This window comes from Ascidiella aspersa, chromosome 4 (genome assembly GCF_963924565.1).
Source record: "Ascidiella aspersa chromosome 4, kaAscAspe10.2, whole genome shotgun sequence".
NCBI lineage: Eukaryota > Metazoa > Chordata > Ascidiacea > Phlebobranchia > Ascidiidae > Ascidiella > Ascidiella aspersa.
In genome coordinates, this window is record NC_139450.1 from 19,238,409 (window position 1) to 19,262,901 (window position 24,493).

General features: G+C 36.8%; 1 protein-coding gene and 1 pseudogene across 1 annotated transcript; one reads left to right on the plus strand and one right to left on the minus strand.

Annotated features, from left to right (window-relative positions):
* The first annotated feature begins 187 nt into the window (after positions 1 to 187).
* On the plus strand, positions 188 to 16,279 carry LOC146148570 (ADP-ribosylation factor-like protein 8B-A). Its single transcript, XM_083386473.1, has 7 exons — positions 188 to 5,425; positions 5,732 to 5,812; positions 13,427 to 13,500; positions 14,862 to 14,955; positions 15,025 to 15,092; positions 15,220 to 15,290; positions 15,496 to 16,279. Exons 1-7 carry the CDS (start codon positions 5,303 to 5,305, stop codon positions 15,543 to 15,545), a joined length of 561 nt encoding a protein of 186 aa, XP_083242599.1. The 5' UTR covers positions 188 to 5,302; the 3' UTR covers positions 15,546 to 16,279.
* A 5,741-nt stretch (positions 16,280 to 22,020) lies between these two features.
* Positions 22,021 to 23,350, minus strand: LOC146148571 (uncharacterized; annotated as a pseudogene).
* Positions 23,351 to 24,493: the final 1,143 nt, after the last annotated feature.

Consider the following 24,493-nt stretch of genomic DNA (forward strand, 5'->3'; position numbering starts at 1 on the left):
AATAATCTGCCAGAAATTATTTGCTGACTAGCTTTTGGTCACTCATGTTGTTATACATAGAAAAAAAAACGTTTAGAATTTGTACTTTGATTTACTGGCTTATAGGTTTTTATAGCTAAACAATAGTTATATCTACGCTGGGAATTTCCCTTTACTTTTTATTGTTTTTGAGCGGCAGCGAACGGGTAACACCAATTTACGGAATGATGAATGGTCGGAATGGTCGGAACGCTCACAGTATTATTATTAAATATAATAACACTTGACCCACCTTCACCCCAAACGCTAACCCCCACCCCAACTCAAATATTGTGCGTTGGTTTAATACTTGTTTTAACGGGGTAACACTTAAATTAGTGAGCGTTCCGACCATTGATCATTCGGTAAATTAGTATTACCCCAGGATCAGTACTTTCTCTTTGTTAACGTTGGTTAATTAATAGAAATTCTGTAAGATTCCCTATCAATACCTTCTTGGCGCTGATCCAGAATCCTACCACATTTTCGTCCGGGGGTTTATATTGCGAACAATATTTGGGTGGATTCGTGTTATCGTTTGGGTTTGGGTGGGTCAAGTATTATTATATTTATTCGGCGCTGATCTAGAATCTTCCACAACGAACATTTTTTGGGTGAGGGTGCGGGTTAGCGTTTGGGTAGGTTAAGCAATATTATTAAATAATAATACCTGACCCACCCTCACCCGTGCGTTGCTTATAATTATTTCAACGCTGTGGTAGCCAGCGCCATTTATTCTCCTATATTTATATACTTTCAATTTTTACAACTCTCTTCGTCATTGCAAAAGAAAATTTGGTAGGATTCTGAATCAACGGAAGTATGAAGCTTAAAATTTCCTTGTGTTATGTGTAATATATCCAAAGGAAAATAATATATCGATCAGATTTTTTCACACAATTTATGTTAATAAGGCAATCTAACTTAGCCAGAAATTAGACATATTTGGCCTTAATATTTAACGTCAATATGCAGTCATATTTCGGCCTTAATTTTTTTTTTCAATTCATAAACGTCAAAAATTTTGGATCTCGTTTTATTTGGTAAGTAGAAATGGAGGCAATAAAAACGGTCTACAATTACTGCATACCGCAACACAGATCATTTGGTTTCAGTGTCAGTTAGTGTTATTGTGGAGGGGTCAAGTATTATTATATTTATGAATAATAATGCTTGACCAACCCAAACACAAGTACGTTAACCCTAACCCAAATAACGTATGTTGCTGTATGTGGTTTTTGTACTTCTATGTACCAAATCGATAAAGTGCAAAAACGTCAAATCGGGCTAAAACAGAAGTCCCATAACTTGAATAACGAAGATTTTTAGTCAAACTTTTCACATATGACAATAAATTTAATAATTTTAATAAAGTACGAACGTTTCGATATCCTATTCGAGCAATCTCAAATGATTTGCCCGAGAGGTTATCGAGTCTGAGAACAATTTTACAATTGAAACAATGCCTGGCAGCAACAGCATATTCAAATTTAGTAATGTTGTTTATTTTGCATAGTGAAATAAAATGCATTAAAGATTTAAGGATTGTTTTGCCTAAAATAAAGAACTCTGTTTTGTATATTAACTTCGCAGTTCGCATGGTGCTGAATTAAACACTGTAAACCAAAGCACATGTTAAATCAGTCAGCAATGAAAGTAAAAACAATTCACTAATAGCGACCTCAAGAAATATAAAATTTGATTGTTTTAGGGCAAAACAGTATAACATTTTTATAGTAAAATATAGGCAAAAATTGGCCCAAATTGTTAAAGAACTTAATAACAGCCCAGATTAAGTAAACCTCTATATCGATCTATGACAAGTAATACCTGACCGTTTTGGGGACATGAATTACATACCCTTAGTACAATGTTTTAAAACTCATGGCTGTTTAATGTGGTTTGGTCACCAGCTACAGTAGTTGACATGGATACATTTATTGAGATAGGCTCTGAATAAGATAGCTCCGAAAATTGACAAAATTCTAGGAGAAATATGTAAAATGTTAACATGGCTACTATTAATTAAATTTAAGTTTATTTATGCCATTTATTTTTAGATGTGTTCACTTATAAAAAGTTTAGTAATGGGATTTGGGTCATCTAAGCTTCAATGATATACTTACTCCTGGTGTTTGTGTTGCTGCAAAACAGGTTGTGAAACACTAACTTAGCATAGTCAAAATACATTTTTTAAATATACCTGGGTACAGAATTTTGTCTTTGCACTACTCGCATCTGTTCTGCAAAGCTAACATACAATTTAGTAATAAAGTTGTAGACCAGGGTTGTCCAACTCTTAACACAATAGAAAAACATTCAAATTTATGTGTGTTTGAGGGTGCATCTAAAATATACAGGATCGCAAGGATCGCCCACAAGGATCGCTCGCAAGGATCGCTCGCCAGGATCGCTCGCCAGGATCGCTCGCTAGGATCGCAAGGATCGCTCGCTAGGATCGCTCGCAAGGATCGCTCGCATAACTGCGAAATAAATGTTGTAGAAATATTGCACAAGAAAATGTATTGAGATGACTATAATAAAAAAAACATGGAAACATGCTCAAAATGCAGAAATTATAGTTTTTTTTTGGCAAAATTTGCAACCCAAGTTTATTATATCAATCATTTTTCTTCTTCAGGAGAACACATCTTCAGAAATAATAAAAAAATCAAATACGTGCGATTTCAGCGATTCCCGAGCCCGACTCGCCTGTATTTCGCCAATTTACGTAACTAAATACGTAGGATATTTAGCAATCACAGGGGTGTATAATCAACCGAGTCCGTATCTGACTCTACAGCAGGGGTCAGGAACCTGTGGCTCGTGAGCCATCTATGGCTCTTTTGATGAAATAATCTTGCTTGCAGACATATCTTTGACCTATCATTTCTGAGCATGATATAAATAAAACTGCAAGCGGCTACGACCACTTTATGTAAAACTGCAAGCAGCCACAACCGCTCTATATTTCCCTTTTTATTGCACATTAGCTAATTTTCGGCGCTTCGCACGAATTTCTTTATTTTCAAAAGGCGCCTTTCTTTCAGTGAAACTCCGTAATCAAAGTTGGGCAGCTTAGCTAATTTATTTTAGGTGCATATTATGTTCTGTCCTTTAAATCAGTGCTTCGCAACTAGTGTGCCGCGAGACCATGCCAGGTGTGCCGCGACGTTCCTGGAGGTTTGTGGTTTTAAGGGTACTTTTTCTGTAGAATTAACACAAAAATGGTACATCAAGGCAACGTTTAAACCCTGTGCAATAATCCAGATGTAACTTTATGAACTTTTCCTTCATAGAAAACTTTATTAAAACCTGTGTTACGTCCAATCGCCGGAGAGCGAACTTCAAAACATTTTTTTAACTAACATCCCGACGGGTTTAGAACTTATTCTGATTTAGACGTTATTACGATAGGTATTATAGTTCCGAAATTTGTTTTATTCCGACGTTGGTGTTGTTCTAATTTCAGTTCTATGGCTGGTGTTCCTTTGGCCGTATAACGATATTTTAGAAAGAGCGTAAAACCACAAAACTTGCAAATAAAAGGACGTAAAAAGCCAAATTATAGGCGCCTACGGCGCGTTTATTCAGAAATCGCCTTTTTTTTCTGGGGAGCCCAGCATATTTGGTTTTGTTGTCTATTGTCGATTGCCATATATTTCGTAGGTGTGACGCCGAATATTTTTAGCTCTGTTGGTGTGCCGCAAGTGAAAAAAAGGTTGCGGAGCACTGCTTTGAATGATAACTAAATAAACGGCCCTGCTCAACTTACTATTTTTTCCAACCATATAATATAGCCTATGTAAAAAGTATTATATGGTTCTCCTGGAAAAACAATCATGAATATTTCACTTTTATGGCTCACTTAGATAAAAAGGTTCCCGACCACTGCTCTACAGCCTGTACTCCGCCAATTTACGGAAATAAATACGTTGGATTTTCGGCAATTCACTCATAGGGGTGTAGCCACAATCCATCCACTCAAAATACATGGTTAGAAAATATGCACCATATGCTATTCCGCCTTTACAATTTACAGTTGGTAGACATATCAGTTTCACAATTTGGTACTGCGCACATCGGTTTCGGGACTCGGTTAGTTTTACGTGTCGGACTCCGACTCTTCAGTCCTTGCCCTCCGTAAACAATCCCTTATTAGATGCTCTCTGGTTTTAAAAGTCGACATGCTAGTATCCTTAAAATCTAGGAATGTGTTCATTAAATGACCTAGGGACTAGTGGAACAGACTGTTGGAAAGGTCCTCTAACCACCATTTTTAAGAAAATCACCCGTGACTAGCCAGTACACTGAACCAAAAGTAAAAACTTGTAGTAAATCAACCAATTCTCAAAGCACGCTGTAGAACTTTTTAGACAAAGTTTAACGATCATAGCGAGCGATCCTTGCGATCCTAGGGAGCGATCTTTGCGATCATAGCAAGCGATCCTTGAGATCCTGTATACTTTAGATGTACCTGTGTTTGAGGATAATTGACCTGAAAAATCGTCAGCAATATATTTTATTCGTTTTGCAATAGTGTTTTTGGAAAGGCTGGTATCTTCAAACAGACATATTTTATCTGGAAGCATCACTTTTGCCAACTCCTACATTCGCACTCTGACAATTTGTTATCTGTGAAAGGTCCTGCAGAACGAGGATTTTTTCCAGCAATGACATAACAGGCAAATACAGACATATTTGTTTGACAACTGGCTGAATAATATTAAGTATTTTGTTGCAAGTGCTTGTAAGCCATTTTGACTTGGTCGCATGCCACATTTGACATAAATTATGTTGCTTTGTATAGCTGAACAAGTTTTACCTAAGTTAATTGGCCCTATTTAAATTACAATGGCTCCTTCGTGGTCCACCAAAAAGAGCTGTCGACTGGTTGAGAAATACTTATGTTTTATGTCACAAATCCATTGTTTACGTCACAAGTAAAGTTTGCCTAACAAAACATAATTTTTGAAACAATATTGACATACATAACATGGAATGTCATGTTATACATGAACTATTCCGTTTAATAACAAACAAAACGTATCTCCAAATAAACGATGTTTGCTTAGCTAAAAGCAAAATTACTTGAAAATATCAAGTATATAATAGAAAAATTACTAATACTCAAGTTTGTAACTAAGTTATTGAGTAATTGCTTCCCCACCCCTACTTGGTACTCTACTTTATACACTGCAATGTGCAATCTTAAGATTTTTGTGGATGACCAATAACCTGAGAATATTACAGAGAAAAAAAATTAATACATATTTTTGTAACCATGTTTGCATTTTTTGGGAGAATTCTTGATTGGTTTCGGGCTTTGTTTTGGAAAGAAGAAATGGAACTAACACTTGTTGGCTTACAGTTTTCTGGAAAAACAACCTTTGTTAATGTTATTGCTGTAGGTATTTTTTTTTAATTAAAGCTAAAGCACACAAGGTTCATTTACTAATAAATTGCAATTTTTTTATTCTTCGATTTTATATTCTGCTGAAAATGTGTTTTTTTTGTTAAAGTCTTTTTGTGTGTACCTACTGGCCCTAAAATAAACAAAATAAAAATGAAATGAAATTAAGTTTAAGTTCAACTACAGGACAGTAGACATCTTCAGTGGTATATCCAAGTTAATATAATGCAATTATATATATATATTCTGTAATATAAAGATATAACAATTAAATATGTATATAATTTGCTGTATTTATAGTCAGGACAATTTAATGAAGATATGATCCCTACAGTTGGATTCAATATGAGAAAAGTTACAAAAGGAAATGTCACCATAAAGGTATGATTCTTTATTTTCGCAATAATTTAAACAGAAAGTCATTTTCTCCCAGATCCAAAAAATTACCTTCTTTGTTTGGAGTATTGCGCTTCCTTCAAGATGACATGTTTAGGCATCAGTAAAATTACATGGGCATTGTACTATTAACCTTTCTGAGAATAGTTTGATAGTTATTTAAGCCAATGTAAACGACACAAAATGTTGTTGGCATTTATTGGTACTGATTCTCTGTTTGCTTGAATATCATGCATGTCAAACACTTGCTGCTACCACATGGGCTATATCCTAAGGGTTTTACATTTGTTAGTGATTCCTGATTGATATATGTCATGAGTTTTCGTTATTCAAAGAATATATGACTTGCTTGAACTGTTGCATGCTATAGCTGTGTATTTAGTCGACCTATTACAAAAACAACACACCAGAATGTGATTTGGTTACATGTTCAATTACCATAATTAGTATGGCAAAATGCTGGTGAACAGGCAGCCGAAAATCAAGGTGTCTGCATATAAACTAAAACATTATTTTAATTTGATTTTCGATTAATTAAAGTTTTTAGCTTTTCCCAGGTATATAAAAAAATCGGTAGCAGTATCGGGTATCGGGTGACAAAATTGTAAAAAATCGAGTATCGGTCAAAACAAGTGATATCGGTCGATATCTAGTAATTAGGTCACGCAGCTTAAGCTAATACAAAACCAAAATCGAACACAAAACAATGTTTTTCGTCTGTGTTTGGTCGACCGTAAAAGCAGGATTGTTTTCTCTTTCGTTATTGGTTCAGGTTAGTTGTTTAACAAGTCTGTATTCGCCAATTGACAACGATAAGTCAAGCCCTTCCTTTTTTCGATAAAAACTTAGACCTATTAGGTGCATTTTTAATGTTCCATGCTGTTCGCTGTCTAGGCTAATATCTGATGTTTGTGCAACGGCACTTTTTAAATGAAGCAGATTCTCTTAAAAGGTGGTCTTGACTGTTGTGTGCGTTTTAAAGTCGTCATTTTTATGCAAAAATAGTTTTCTAGGACCATTTGTTTAGTGTGCAATTGACACAACTTATTTTCTCTAAACCGGACTTGTATTTTAGATGACTTGGCACACAATCCGTGCATATGTTGCGCTAATCATGTTATAATAACACCAGAGAAAAACGATTTTCGTTTAGTATTGCAGGTGGTGAAAGACGTGCTTGTAAGTTAGCGCTATATTAGTCTCGTACAAGGAACTTGAGTAACTGTGCTGTTAATAGTCAAAACATGATTCTACCAAAATTAAATCACAACTATTGCACACTAGCGGTTTCGCAGCTGGCGCCTGGCAGGAGTGTCGACGGTCAGCAAACTTTGGGCGGTGGCCCAAATGTGGGCCCCAGAGCCACATTTAGTAGGTTGCGAGTTACTTTAAATAGCTTAATGTTATGTGCCGCCTGATAGCCGTGCATTCATTGCACTGTATTTTAAAAATTGATGTGGTTAAGAATTTTTATATTGTGCCATACATTCATTGCACTGTATTTTTAAAATTGCTTTGGCTAAGAAATTTCATATTGGCTGAGCATGGTTCAGGCCTTTATGCCAAATTTGGATGAGAGAGTGCCTATCAAACTATTTTTTGCCAACTTTAAATAAATGCAAACATAAACATTTTTGCGCTTCGCTCGTATGTTCTTCGTTTATAATATATTTTTACTGTGTTTTCGTAATAAAGGCGCCGTGGAATATGCAGCAACGTTTTGAATGTAATTGGGTCACGGTCTTAAGCTAATGCGAAACCAAAATCAAACACAAAATGCCGGTATTCAATATTCGTTTAGGTTGGCTGATAAGCAAGTGTCGATAATTGACAACGCAAAGTCAAGACTTTTTACTATTTTTTTGATCAAAAAGGGGGTAAGTTGTTTGTAGTACAGGAAAAATTATATCATATTTTCGTACTAAAATGTCGGCCAATTTTTGACCTGAAAAAATATTTTTTGACAAATTTTGACCTATTAGAAATACATTAATTTAAACAATACATTGTTGTTTGAAGTACTGCATTATTGTCTTGCCGTCGTCAACCACACGTTTTTAATGTTTTACTGACTACCGGTTGAACACAAATCAGTTATATTTCGAGTTTATGCAAGACTTACGAAAAGGCTTAGTTAATATTTTTCAAAAAAGATAAACCACTACAAAGAAAAACAAGATGCTGGTTATAAAAAAAGCTGTGTCAACGTAAAAATAATTAATAACAAAAATGTAGTATATTATTGGAATAAGAAATGGGATAAATAGTTGCATCACAAGCAAAAAAATACAGTATTTTTTGATATATTGATCAAAATTAAAGACACACAACTGTATAAAGCGGTCATGTTCAAATGGTGGATCTTTTCAGCGTTTTGTGCTGATCTTCTAATAGTCTTAAAAAAATAAACTTTCTACAGTGTTTTCATGTGAATACCAATTGTCAGTGTTAATGAATTTTGTAAAAAATCAAGCATAGAACAAGACTCCCAAATGCTAACCTTTCTGAGCGTTTGAGGATATCAGTCAGCGACAGAAATTTTTTTTTCCCCGCTTCGCGCGAATCATCTTTCTGCATCCGGCTTGTTTACGTTTTGATGCGGTCTTTTGAACTAGATCAGCGCTTCGTTACCGTTAATGGAAAACTCATTCAAAATTGTTGGACATATTTTCGGTAATGTAATAAAAACTTTTGTATTTTCGGTAATGTAAATAAAAGCAAGAAAGAAATGCTGGTATACCTAAAAAAATCGCGCTGGTTTCGCTTGTCATGTGCGCCCTGCCTTACAAAGGTTAATAAACACTAAACAAGATTAACTATTAAACTTATCGCGTTTACATAAATAAAGCACCATGAAAATTAAAGCGTGTCCAATATGTTTACTATTCGTATTTGGTGGATCATCATGTTGTCAGGTTTGGCTGTGTTGGATCATGGCAAAATCATTTGAACACCCCTGGTATAAAAGCATAAACGAAGTTCGAGCTGAACTTTTGGCGATTAACCAGGCCTGCATGGTTAATTCTGCAAGCTGGCGTATATTGTTTATTACTTTAGTGAAGATTTAATACACTTAAAATGTCATTCCATTTAATTAAAAACTAATTTTTTTTTGGATGGACAATTTCAAAAAGCTAAATATAGTTTTTTTTCAATTTTATAAGTGTGATATGTATTTTTAATCGATTTTTATTTAAAATAATTTTGACCTAACATGCAAAAGTCAAAAAATAATTGCCCTAGTTATGATTGTTAACACAAAACTATTCGTCATAAGCATATTCTAAGACCACATGTTTAGTGTGCAATTGACACAACTTTTTTTCCTCAACCGCACTTGTACTTTAGCTGACTTGGCACACAGCTTGGCACAGATGTTGCGCTAATCATGGCATAATAACACCTAGAAAACTATTTTCGTTTAGTTTTGCAGGTGGGTAAGTGCTTGTAATTAAGCGTTAGTTTCGAACGATGACCATAGGTCATCGATTTTTATAAAATTTCATATCTAGAATCTCTGCAATTTTGAGAAAAAGTAATACAAATTTTACTGAAATCGGTCCAATACTTTTTGAGATATCGACGATTGAAAATTGGTCCTTTTCAGGATTTTTCGTAATCGCTCATGCGTGAAAATTAACAAATTTTGTTTGGCCTATTATAAAGGTGTTTTAAATGGCAACTTGAAAATTCCAATTTATAGAAGTTCTCCGAAGTAAAGGAGATTCTGAAAAGATGTTTTTTTTTTTAATAAAATAGATAGCGAAAAAAACGAACAAGAAAAACAAATCAAAATAGTGAAGCTCTCAAGCAGCTAACAACCATTTACTTTTGTGTTTTGTCATACTTCCTCTTTTTAAAGCCGAATATCGCTCGGAAGTTCGCACAGAAGATAGCAACAGTAAAAAGCGTAACATAGTCGGGACAGTGTCGGCATATTTACATTGATAAATAACATATCGCGCACATAAAAGGACACAATTCACAAATGTTTTGCAAGGTTCGTTTTTGTTCACTCCAAAGAGTAATTGCTCGCGGGAAAAAACACACGATATTCGTAGTTTAGTACTTAACCAAGCACTCACGTTTTCCCAGTATATATAGACACGTAGCAGGACACAAATAAAACAAGTGGTACAGGGTTTCCGTGGCCTTTTTGCAAAAAGTACATTGGTTAGATTCGGTTTTACCGAACAAATAAAGGGAGTAATTTGTAACAATTGCGCCCAAGTTAAACTTTATCTGAAAGCTTCTCAGTTTGTTTTCATTGTTGAATTGTAGAGGTTGCGGTAAATTTTCTCCCATGGCAGATGTGCACTCCCGCAATTTAAGGTCCAGTGCCATTTTAATTGAGCTTTTGGAGGAAAGAGAATTGTTGTTTGTATTTTTTCGTAAACCGATTTGGTGGAGTTGTACTGCTGGATAAATAATTTTAATGTTTGGGTTCTATACGATCGGAACGTTGTTGCGCTACCCGAATCCCATTCTTCTGGGAGACTCGATATTAATTTTATGAATTGGAAAAATCTGTGTTGTTAGGTGTAAAGTTAAATTTATTTACTAATATGTCATATGGAAGATACTCGCCGTTTCTATTCAATAAATCCTGGTGAAAAATTATATTGGAATCTATAAGTCATGGCATAAAAAAACATTTGAGCGGAATTTTACTTTTTTGTTTAGCCAAAGCGGACGGCTGTTTGACTTTGCATCTATAATTTCCAAGAGTTGTTTGCACGCCGTTATTGCGCAACGTAACGTTCGCATAGGAAGTATACGCCTTGTGATTGCATTGTTTGTTCCTATGTTCCCATTAAGAAGCGCTTCTAATCTTTTACCTTGGATAAAGGGGCCTTCGATTTGTTTCTAATCAACTTCCGCCTTTTTTTTCAAGTAGTTTAGAGATCCATTTCGTATGTAAGGATAACAAGTAATTATCTATATTGATCATTCCTGCCCCCCATTTGCAATACTCGCACTCAAAGTCTCTCTTTTCACCCTCTCCCATTTGGACCCCATAAGAATGTAAAGAGGATTCGTTTAACTTTTGAGATAAAGCATTTGGACCAGGAAAACACTCATTTTAAAGGTTAAGATTGGAATCATGAGGGTCTTGATAACTGTTATTTTTCCGAGAAGAGAGAGACCCCTCGCGGACCAAATATTTGATACTATTTTAATTTTTTTTCTATATGCTATATTATGGTCGGACATTATACCGGGGACTATGTCTACATTTTTAACGTTTTCGACGAGAGATCCGTCAATTAAAAAGAAATCTAAACGCGATGATGCCGCTGGTAGTTTCTGAAGCCTTGAGAAATTTTTAACGGTTGGAAATTTGTGGCGAAAAATATCTGTTAGTTTGGAATGTGTCATAATATTGCAAAAGACTTTCTCTTGCTTTTCGGTTATGATGTTTTTCACTTCCATTTTGATCTAGGACATTGTCCAGAACTAGATTAAAGTCCCCTCCCATGATTATTGGGGCATCGGAAAAGCTGTCAAGTACGGCGAATAAATTGAAGCGAATAAAATTCTGGATCGTCCTTATTCGGCGCGTAAACATTAACAATTACTATTGGGGTTGCATTTATTGTAATTTCAACCATTAAGTATCGACCTTCATGGTCTACCCGTGTGCCTGAGACGGAATAGGATAAGTTTTTGTCAATTAGTATTGCCACCCCTCTACTGCTTGAGGTGCCGTGCGCCCAAAACGCTTCCCCTCCCCATTCCATACCCCATAACTTTTCGTGCTTAGCACTACCATGGGTTTCCTGCAAAAGGGCAACGTGACACTTTTTACGACGTAAAAAATTAAAAATCGATTTTCTTTTCATAGCAATGTTTAAACCTCGAACGTTGTGAAATAATATTCAAAGACATAAAAATAGTATTTAAACGCGTTCAACACCAATATCAATGTTCCATTCGTACTCCATGCCACAATCACATCTAAACGCTTTATTAGGACCCATAAGACAGGAATGCTTTTTCCCCCAACTACAGTTAACTATCTTATACTTGCAGTGGGTATTACTTTACACATGGTAATCTTAGGTAGCGGGTTAACAGTAAAACAATTACAGACAACAGAGTACCTTTCGCACTGTATGCACTCAAGCACATCTTCCTTCGTATTTTGGCTGGAGCTCATCGCAGCACGGCATACGTCTCAATGTCCCTTCGCATGAAGGACATTGACATGTTTCTTTACCCTCTTCGACCAGAAATAACTCGTCCGTGCAGCACTTCATTGCTACGGAAGACTTGTTGGAACAACTCCAGCAAACGAAAGTTTTCGACTGAGCCGAAACCACAGCTTCAGCTTGGCAGCCAGGGCATGTCAGCGAAATTCTGGTCGCACATAGGCTAATAGATTTTCTGTTAGGAAGCTCGTCTTTCCTTGACCAGTTGTTGGTAAGCTTCGATGTGCTTGACTTGATGTTGGCGTTGTTTTCAGAGTTGAAGTCCGGGGAGTTCTTATCAGCATCGTTTAGAATGCTGCTTACGGCTGTTGTAGAGTGTGGATTGTTATCAGCGTTGTTGACGCCAGCGCTAGATTGGGGGGGCAACTGCGTTATCGTTTGTCTCTCCGTGTGCTTTGGCTTGCTTGTGCTGTTCTTGTCTTTTTACTAGCCGAGGAAAATCTTTTTGACGTTTGGGACAGTTTGCCTGTTTGTGACCTTTCTAGTCACAATACTTGCAAGTGAACACTTGCCCATGATATGTTACGTAAAATTCACAGTCCGCCATCCTAATATAACTTGGTAAAGGGTTTTCTTCCACGTCCGTTGAATTCATTGTCAAGATTCTCATTCCGGTTAGCAACCCAACCTTGTCTTTCCTGTGTGTCACCTTTTCAACTTTTCCAAATTTTGCCGATATTTCCTCTGCTATGAGTTCACTGTGGAAAGGGATAGGCACCCAGCCAACTGCGATGTTAATCTTGTCATTTTCGTATAGTTTAACAAATTTTACTGATTCTGCTGCGCATAGCTTTGTGTACCGTTCCAAAACATTTTGTCTATTGGTGCAAGTTATGTCGACGTTTTGGCCTCGCATTTCTGCAATCCCAACTAATTTCTTCAGCGGATAATCAATACTTTTTATAAGATTCAGAATTTTGTCTCTTTTTAATAAATTAATTGTCCTCATACTTAAGGAATTCGGCCTCTTAAAGCTGGCCGCATTTTTATTCACTGCCTGAGCGTAACTTGCTCTGCTTGCCATTTTTCGCTCCGCACTCCACAAGCGCCAGACTTGGGAAAAGATATATTCTTTATTTGTTTTTATATCACTACAGGCCACCAAGTGGCCAGTTTCACACATGACTATTTGTGATCAGTCATGCATGACAAAACTTCAATCGCTTATAGCAAAACTCACTCTATTTCAATTTGTTCTGCAACTTAGCTTACAGGAAAGATAATTTCTGAAGCTTTTTTATCCAAATATAGAGTGGGATATTTAAGTAGAAATGACAAAATTTGTTTGCTTTGTAATAGATTGTGAAAAAGCTTAATAACGCACTGTTATATTGTATACAACAACCGCAACAGCGTCTACTTGATATTATTATTATATTGTATTCAGGTTTGGGACATTGGAGGACAACCAAGATTCCGTAGCATGTGGGAAAGATATTGCAGAGGAGTAAATGCTATTGTGTATGTGATGTGTTTCTTAGTTACCTTGGGATAATAATTTAATTTAATTTAGAACAGACTGGCAAATATTAGTAACTATTGTAAAAAATGCCTGACTTAAATTAAACTTGTTACAAGTTATCTTATATTTTAGTGAAAATTTAAATTTTATATAATTATTTTACAGTAATATCCCAGTTAAACTTGCAACTTGAATTGTGCAGTTCGTGCAAATTATGTGGTAGGGGCGAACTTAGTGATTTTGCACTATTAACATATTGTCATATGCATGTTGTTGTATAATATAAGCCCAAATCAGGGAAACTATGATGTTCACACGTTCATAACAACATTCAAGTAATGAGACACAAAGTCAAGACATAACATGACAACCTAAAACAGGGGCCGGCAACCTATAGCCCGCGACCGGAACCAACTTGTCTTCCCACCACTTCTTTTGCAAACTGACAAGAGTATTTTAAATATTAAAATTTATATCAAGAGCTTACTGGGCCTGTTCCAACCAAACAAATGCATGTTTTTTTTTAAATGGAGGCTAATTAAACTCATTGTTAAAGCAAAAAATTCTAGGTCCACCCCTGATTAAAAGTTTAACAGAAGTATCATTTAAAATTTAGTATTGCCCACCGGAACCTTTCTGAGTTTGGGTCAGGTCCGCAACTAGGAAAAAGTTGCAGACCCTTGTCCTAAAACAAATTATTCTGAAAAAATTTGCGTATGGAGTCAAGTCCTATAGAGCGAAACTCAAAAAATTAATTTGTAGGGAGCCATGACCTGGTAAAAAAAGTTTAGATGCACAGCGAAATCATTGTGCGAGGTACAATTTAAAATCCTCTGGGCTAATGTAACGATTTGAGGCAGGTACCGTGGATGCTGTAACTTACTAAAGTTATACATTTTTCTCTTTTTACAAAAGCTTATAGACATGGTATAGTTTATTATTCATATATTGTCAGACCAAGGGATGCATTTAAGTAAGTTGCAGCTAACAAATCTTTAGTTTTGGCACTGCAATGTTGCTTGTTTAAATCTCTATTAATGACATCAATAAATTATCTTAACATGTTTGATTTATGTAACTATCAATAAATTTCTGAAAAAGTTTGAGCTAGATTTTGTAATATATATTTTTTTTTTGCGAACTTAATCGAGATGTTACTGTATACTAAAAAAAATGTTATGCCTTAATGTTTGTAAAACGGAATAATTGTTTTGTACAACGGACATTATAAAAGAGTATTTTGTGACATTATAAAAAAATATTTTGTGAGTCTTTTTAAATGTTTTACTTGTCATGTATTCTTAAAGTATATTGTTAGTCTTCCTTTAAAATAAATTAATTACCATTTTTTTATTTCAAGTTATATGGTTGATGCAGCTGACCATGATAAAGTTGAAGCTTCCCGAAATGAGTTGCACAATTTGTTAGAAAAGCCACAGCTTCAAGGAATTCCAGTATGATTCACATTATTATGTTTTCTTTAGTTGGTTGCAAAATAAATTAATATGTTATTTGTCATGTAGGTTTTGGTGTTGGGAAACAAGAAAGACCTTCCAGACTCTCTAGATGAAAAAGAGCTTATAGAACGACTGTAATTTTTCTAATAAATGTGTTGTACAAACAAGAACATAATTATCTTTACTAAATATTGAAACGAGAAAACATAAGTTTGTGTTGATGCTCAAGAACTTAAAAAACTAAAATATTTTTTTTTGTAGAAATCTTGCTGCAATACAAGACAGGGAAATTTGTTGTTACTCTATATCATGCAAGGAAAAAGACAACATTGGTAAGCATTTTTTTATGTATTGCTTTAAAGTTGGCAAAAGAAATAAATGTAAAATGTCTGATTTAGCCATTTCAGTTATTTTGTTTTAGTGTGCATTGATGTGTCTCGATGACACTAAATTTTCCAATTTTTTAACATGAAATCAGCAAGCAGGATCATGTTTTGTAGTCTGCCCAATAGAAAAAATGTTTTGTTGATCTCACAGACATAACATTGCAGTGGCTTACTCAACATTCCAAAGCAGGAGGCAGCTAAGGAATTCTATTAGTGTGTCACCAGCACAAGACCTTCTATGGACCAAGCTTTCCGACTTTGTGATGCACGAAAGTAAAGTTCAAAATTTACAGCTGATTATCTTGAGCAATAACTTTAACAAAGTACTGAACAATTAGTAATGCATGATCACTGTTCGTTCCGATACATAGTTAAGAAAAACCTTCATCTGATCAGCAGTGTGATAATAATGTACATAAATTTAAACCTAAGTTGATTGTAGACTTCATTACTGTGCAATTACTTTACAAGTACATATTTTATCGTAAATATACAAACGTGTAATTTCATAAATAAAACAGTTATGTAGGCCACCGTTTCCTGCTACAGTACTTATCCTTTTTGAATATATATCTATATGGATGCCCTAAATTTGTTTTAAATATTCCTATGATATTGATTTGTCATACTTCGTAGTGATCAAGAGTTCTGTTTTTGTATCGTTGTCATTTCAAAGCTCGACTTTTTTGTGTCATCTTTATATATTCGTTTTCGTTGTAAAAGATAAAAGCTCTATCATTGCAAAGATTACTTCTTGTAAAAGGCTTTACCTGATGATAATAATGTCCAGTGGCGTATCTAGAATTTATTACGCGATAATAAGTTACACGGCGGAAGAAAATGACGCACGAGAGATAAAATATGGATAGCACTTATAAGAAGCGACAGGTATACGTTTACAGACTGGACTATTTAACTCGAAAAGCAGCAAGAATATGGTATTCTGATTTTTTCACTGTTTTTACCATGTTCTTGAACATTAATAAAGAAGGAAATATTTTGGCGTATTTACATCGATAAATCACAAAGCGAGCACAAATCAGTAAACAGTTTAGCAAATCATCCTCATTTGCAGTACCAAACAGAACAGTTACCTGAATGGTTTGTAGGGATATAAAAAGTTTTGCTGAAATCCAAGCAGTGACTTCTTCCCAAAACTTTACAACATGTTCGCAATAGAAAAACACATGAGAAATTGTTTCAACATTTAAATTGCAAAAAACACACCGGTTGGTTTCAGTTATATCAAAAGAGAATAGCGCATCATTGGTCACAATCGCACGAAGATTAAGTTTAATTTGAAAGGATCGCAGTTTAGTTTCAATTGTGGCTTTACGAGTGTTTTCATATTACCTGTCCCAAGGAGTTGTGTTCGGTACAAGATTTAAATCCCGTTCCCACTTGCGTTGTTCTTTATGGGGACGATCAGTAGTGTATGCTTTTATCTCATTGTATAAAGTTTTTGATAAGATATGTACCTGAAGTATCTGCCTTAAAGTGTTGACTAGTTTAGTATCGGGTGGAGATCCTGCCGTGGAGTGGTCCCACTCAGGTGGGAGAGCAGCGATCATTTTAATAAAGGTTTTAAAATCTATATTGTTTGGGTGGTACTTGACTGCCAGTTGGTCATAGGTCATATAGTTTCCCGAGTCGTTTTGTAGATCATTGTGGCAAAAACTCCCGCATTGATAAGTGGCTTTGTATAAAACGTTTCTGTCTTGAGTCGGACGTTTTTGTTTACCCATAAAGGACGGGCCTTGAGTGTTTGCAATTGTGTTATCGTCATATACTCCCTACAGTCTGATATTGCCTTTCTAGTAGTGCGTAAAGGTATTAGTTTAGAACATTGCCTCGATGCGACAGATAAGTCTCCTCGCAGCCAGCATTCGAGTTCTTTGTCTGTTAGAACGCCTTTTTCAAGCGTTTTCCACGGTCCAATATACTCGTCGTCAAAAAGTTTTGACATCCATTTAATATTCAGCGACATAATATATGCGTCAACGTCCAACATATTTGCTCCTCCGTGTTCAGCATTTGCGCATATTTTTGTTCGCTTGACTCTCTCCCATCTAGACCCCCATATAAACTGAAATAATTTCGTTTTTAGTTTACGCATCCATGCTTCGGGCAGGTTGACCGAAAGAACAATAATTTTGTAAATTAGTGTGGGAATCACTAAGCTTTTTAGGATACAAATTCGTCCCAGAAGAGTTAGCCCCCGAGCGGTCCAAATGTTTAAGACTGCACTAATTTTATTTACAACTTCACCAAAGTTAAGCGGAAACAGTTCCTTTGGTTTTTTTAGTGAGATTTTTACACTTAAGTACTTAAATGAGTGTTCTGGCCACTCGAGGCCTTTGTTCGCGTAAGGTTTTTCTGTCGAAGAGCGATTGGCTCCTACATGGAATGCAAGCGATTTTTGCATATTGATTTTACATCCGGACATGTCTCCAAATTTATCTAGCACACCAAATATTCGTTCGAAATCTTTCTGTTCGCCTCTTAAAAAGACTAACGTAAGTATCATCAGCAAGTAGAGATACTTTAAATTCGTCGTTATTCAGTTGTATTCCTACAAATTCGTCTTTTCGCAACGCCGTTGCTAGACATTCGATATACCGGTATAGCAAAAAAAGCGTCGGAGATAATGGGTCTCCTTGCCGGACACCTCTTTCGATTTTAAATTCGCGCGACAAAAAGATGTTGTTGGTTATTTTACAGGTAGGTTCCGCATAACAACATTTTATCCAGTTTATTAGGTTATGTCCGAAGCCAAAATTTCCTAATGCTGCGTAAATGAAATCCCAACCAACAGTGTCAAACGCTTTGCAAATGTCCAAAGATAGTATGGAACCCGGAATAAAAAAATATAAAAATCGGAGGAATCGATAATGTCAAAGAGCAGGCGAAGATTATCCCCGATATATCTACCCTTCATAAAGCCATTTTGGTCTCGACCGATTAGGAACTCGATATTGGATTTTAACCTGTTGTTTATAACTTTTGACATAATTTTATAGTCCACATTAAGCAAAGAGATGGGGCGGTGATTAGTTATTAGTGTTACCCTGCGCTTGACTTTGACTAAATTTACCGGTTTCTTCAGTATACATCCAAGCGTCGTAAAACAAGGTTTTTATCTCATGCCAAAAAGTCTGATAAAATTCTACCGGCAATCCATCAAGGCCCGGGGATTTATTCCTCGGCATAGTGTCAATTGCCGCTAGAATTTCCTCAAGCGTGATTGGGCGCTCGGTCCATTCTTTCTGCATTGCGTCTAGCCTCGGCAGATTTAATGTCGATAAGTGTACCTTAATTTGTGTCTTAGTATATTTAGCATCGCATCGTTTGTATAGACCAGGGATGGCAAACCACTGTCCCACGGATTGCGAAGTGACCCACCACAGATTTTTACTGACCCACTTGTCTCTCTAGAAATACCGAAATATTATCAATTATTTTCATGAAAGGATAAATGTAGATTCTTTCTGCATTGCGTCTAGCCTCGGCAGATTTAATGTCGATAAGTGTACGTTAATTTGTGTCTTAGTATATTTAGCATCGCATGGTTTGTATAGACCAGGGATGGCAAACCACTGTCCCGCGGGTTGCGAAGTGACCCACCACAGATTTTTACTGACCCATTTGTCTCTCTAGAAATACCGAAATATTATCGATTATTTTCATGAAAGGATAAATGTAAAAAAAGTCCCTCGTTAGATAACACTATATTGTTTAAATCAGGGCTGGGAAATCTGTGGGTCGTGCAAAAGTGTTTTAGGGTGACGAGTAGGCCTACATTAACTGCACTTTGAAGAAACAAGACTTGTTATAAGACGTAATGGAACACTAAGGAATATCCTTAGAGCCAAGAATGCCTCTGTCAAGACCTTGCCTTCAATAGATGTTGGAGTATGACTTGAGTAGTTACTGCACGAGCTTTGAAGTACGAATCGACAAAGGGGCACGATTCCTTATTTTCAAGTAGACGATCGGAAGCAATTTGCTCTCTTGATGTGCCTGCACTAAACGGGACGTGGATTCGCCAAGAAGCTCTTGGAGCTGGCGGGAGATACAGCTCGTAAGAATCTTCGGATTCTGGAGAACGTTCGTGGCTATTTCTTCTGTAATTGCTTCTTCTTTCCGATGGATATCTTCTCCTTGGTGGTGATCTTCTGCTTGGTGGTGATCTAGATCTTTTGGGCGATCTGGATCCTGAAATTCGTCTGATCAAGGGTGGTGTTCTTGGACCTCGAGATGACTTCCTCAATTGTCTTTTCGCTGCAAATTAGCAGCTGCTGAAGTAGATGCTTGAAGTCTATCAAGATTAACGAAGGGTTTACGTATCTTCTTAACTGGAGAATTTCTGCTTGAGTCTGAGCTTGCAGAACTGATTGGCGAGAACTCTGATTCTCGGCGTACAAAGCCTGTTCTTTCCGCTTGCAGCGGCTGGGGCGAATATCCCCTATCTGGTTCAGTCACAAAAGCATTCGAGTTTGATGTCTGAGTAAAAGCAGTAAAAGCCATTTTATATTGATTGAACACGCTATTTATAGACGAAAATCAGTTAACAAAATTTCTGCGAATAAAGAAAGATTTACGTCATTAATTCTTATAATACTTCGCGAAACATACAATTTTTACGTCAAAACGCGATTGCGAAACGGCTCTGACTCCAGTTAAATGACAACAGTTTAAAACCACACGACCGGGGAAACTGATTTATGTTTACACCGCGGCGTGGATTCGGCGTTTTGAAAACATATGCTAAAACGGATGTAAATGCCTTGACGCATAAAAATTGGTGTCAAACAATTGAATCTTGCACATTTGCTGCAAGGATATCGCAAACATTGAATGCGGGTGCAAGAAATTTAGGCCATAGATTTTTACTGAAAATTTTCCATTACGACACAGCGATTAAAACAAAATTCTCTGTGTAAACAACAATATGACGAAGTGCTGCTATAACTTCAACAAATGCGTGCAGAAAAGCAAACAACTGAAACCATTTTGTTGGTCGCTGTAAAACTTAAAGGGTGGCGAAGCTTTTATTAAATTAATAGTTCGCAGACTAAAAGTTCTAAAAACCCATTTAACCAATAAACCATGCTGAAAATCTTTTTGCTGAATTCCTGTAATCCCATAAAAAATGCTGCAGCTTTGTTAACTAATAAGCTTCTCAATATTTGTGGGAATCCAAATTTGGAAATCATCCAAAAACCTTAAATTACCAACCCAGACAATTACACTTAAAACGACGCAGCAACAAAGTTCGCATGAATTTAACAAATAATTAAATATATGACTCACTTTATTGGCATTTTGTAAGGATTAAGGTCGTGTTTGTGACCCGCGCGATGAAAAGGTTCGCCATCCCTGGTATACACTTTCAAAAAAATTGGCCAGTTCTTTTAGAATGTTTTTTGGATCTGTTTGGATTTGATCACCCACTTTTAGGCGGTTGATTGATTTTTTTTGGACGTGGCGTTTCTCTAAGTTTAGAAAGTACTTTGTGTTTTTTTCACCCATCTCTGTCCAGCGCGCTGTGCTTCTAATAATAGCACCCTGTGTACGTCTTTCAATCTAGTTATCTAACTCCAGTTTTAATTTGGCCAACTTATCGCTTTCAACCGAGCTGTGTTGATTTGTCAGCGTTAATTCTCGTTCAATGTCTTCTATCGCCCGTTCTAAATATTGCTGATGGCTGTAGTTTGCTCGTTTTACTTTGGCGCTGTGTTTAATGGACTCCCCACGGATTACTGCTTTAAGAGCATCCCACCGAATGTGTGGATTCATCTCATGTTTAGGATTGTTGGCCACATAATCACGTATTGTCCTCGTGTTTTTTATGTATTCGTTGTTGAGCAAGAGATTTGTGTTTAGCTTCCAGTATCCTTTGCCACGAGGAGAACTCGAGACTGTCATTGAAAGGGTTACTATTTTATGATCTGATTTAATGCCTGATGTGATATTTGGGAACTTAGGCAATTTAATAATGACTCCAAAATTAAAAAGAAATCAATACGCGTCGCGGTCAAGGGGTTCACCTGAAACATTGAGTATTGGCGGGCTGCTGGGTGCAAATATCGAAACGCATCACTTAACTTGTAGGATTACATGGGCGATACAACTCTAGCACGAGAGTTTCGGTTAGAATGAGAGGGACCCTGGTTTTTTATCTAAATTACCCTGCAAAATCGTATTAAAATCACCCCCCAAAATTAACTCTGAGTTGTCAATAGAAGCCAGTTTCGCAAATAGTCGATCAAAAAACTTAGGATCGTCGTTGTTTGGGTCGTAAACGTTGCACAATTTAAACTCTTTGCCTTCAACCGTCAACGAGGCAACCAGATACCTCCCTTCGGGGTCTATTTCTAGCTCCTTAATCGACATCGAGGTATTTTTTGTCAATAGAATGGCAACTCCTTTACTGCGAGTAGAGCCATGTGCCCATAATATTTTAGATCCCCACTCCATTTCCCATAATTTTTCGTCCCTTACTGATGAGTGTGTTTCCTGCAAAAGGACAATATTAAAGTTTTTTTCTCTTAGAAAGTTAAATATTGGCTTTCGTTTGCGCGGATTTCGAATACCCCCCACATTAAATGATGCAATATTGAAGCTCATTATACAACAACAAAAAATATACACCAAAATAGTTACCATAATACATCTAATTGTTCATCTGTACTCCTAGTTCGATATCCCATTCATATTGGAACCCGCAACTGCAGTTATATGGCCGGCTCGGTTCAATAACCTCGGCTGACTTGTTTCCGCAACTGCAGTGTATCACTTTATATTTGCATAGATGATTTATACATTCCTTGGACATGGTAATGTTTGGAAGGGCATTTACAGTGTTACACACACAAGCTATTGCGTACCTTTGGCATTGGATGCACTCGAACATATCGCGGTCCATTCGAAACTCCGGTTGTATTTCCTCACAGCAGGGCATAAGTCTCATTTTGGCCTGGCACTTGGGGCAGTTGGCCACTGTTTCCTCCAAGGGCACCAAAAACAAGACGGTGTCATCACAGCATGCGTTGGTAACTCTATATTCTTGTTTGCATTTGCCGCAGTAAAAATGACGGCATTGGAGATCCAGAAGACTGTCCGTGTGACAATTTGGGCAATCCAGTGAGACGGTAACTTTCGCTCATGCTTGATTTACTGTCAGGGAGAAAAGGTGGACTGGTGCGGAATCGCTTTCGGGATGTTTGTAGTTGTAAGCTTGGAGATTCTGCGTTGTTTTGGTTATCAACGGGGACTGCATGAACCCCGGGCAGTGATTCTTTTTATTCTCGAGCGTTTGCACTGCAGTTTTGTTTTGAGCACAGAGGCGTTGATGAGCTAGTAATCTGGCCTGGCGCAATTGCTGATTGGTTTGCTTTACTGTGAAGCTGTGGGTAATCAGCTTTTCGCTTTGCGCAATCAGCTTGTTAGTGGCCAGTTTCGCCACAATACTTGCAAGTAATCTTTTGTCCGTGGTAGGTAACATAAAATTCACAACCGTTCATTCTTATATAGCTTGGTATTGGATTTTTTTCTACATCCGCTTTGTTCATTGTTGCAATTCTCATTCCTGTTAATAACCCTTCTTTGTCTTTTCTGTGTGTCATTTTTTTGACTTCTCCAAACTGTTCTTCAATCCGGCTTTCAATAGCTTCATTCGGGAGTGGGATTGGTACCCAACCAATTCCCACATTAATCACATCGGACTCGTAAAGACGAACATTAAGAATGTATGACACATTCATTAGTCTTCTATGAAGGTCACGTACATTTTCCCTGGTCGTACACGTCACGTCTACTAGCGTCCCTTTTATTTCAGCAATTCCTATAAATTTTTTCAGAGGAAAATCAACCTCTTTCATTAAATTCCATAAGTCTTCTCTTTTAAGCTGCATAGGTCCTCTAAAGCTTAAACAGTTAGGCCTTTTCAGTGCACTCCCGGCACTTTCGCCTGCCGCTTGTGCATAACTAGCTTTTTCGCTCATTTTGCTCCGTGCTCTAGGAGCGCCAATCTCGAATGATAGAATCGTTTTTAGGGGAGGGCAATAATAAGAAATATATTACGCCGCCTTGCGGCGACAAATGCGCCATCTGGCTGTAGACTGTATAGACCTCTGTATTAGCACCTGTTGTGCCTACTAACTCGCAACATCAACTAAATGCTGGTTGGCTTAAGGCCCTGTGAAGCCCTTACTGTTGCTGTTAGTAAGAACGTTATAGTCACGATTCGATCGAATAGGCTACATGTAACACTTGGTATGTTTTTTTGACGGAAACCGATGAAGAATGGAAGAAATAGAAAATATACACTTACGTAATACGACCCACGGAATATACACTATCTACACAAAGTCTATACGTCTATTTCTTTCAAAAGTTCCACAATTACGTCGTCGTAATTTAATTTAATGTCGTGCTAAATAAATAAAGAGGCAAGGCCATTCAATCGAGGTTCACCCATACAATAGAACAGCAGGTAATTTTTGATGTATTTTAATGTACTGAATGAACGCTCACTTGATGCGGTTTGTGACTGGAAGTCGCAAAATTACATTTAAGAAGGCAGTAAAGTGTTGGCGCAAAGCGCAAAAAAAAGTATTTCAAATGGACTCGTGTCTAGTTTGTCAAAGAGGCGGCGGAATTACATTGGGAGCCGTAGGTTGCCGACCCCTGCTCTACACTCTATAACCATATCCTGTATTTCACCGGTTTACGTAACTAAAATAAGATGGATATTTAGCAATCCACTCATAGGGGTCATGGAAAATATGCGACCATATGCTACTCCACCTTAACAATTTACAGTTTGCTGCCTTATCAGTTTCAAAATTTGGTACTGCGCATGAGCACGCGTCGAACTCTGGTAGTTTTACCTAGTCTTACTCGAGTTCGGAGTCCCGACTGCGCAGCCCTGCTGTGATCTGACATCTAATTTACGTATCTTGGGAGACGCCATTAAAACTAATTTCATAAGTTAAATTCTGTAAACATATCCTAACCCTGTTGAAAAAACGAACACAGTACTGTAGCCTACAATCTATTTTGGAATATACCTACTTCGACGCTTTTCAGCCAACACCTAATAGAAGTGTTAATAACTATAAGTTTCGCCTTTAGCTTGGTTTTTC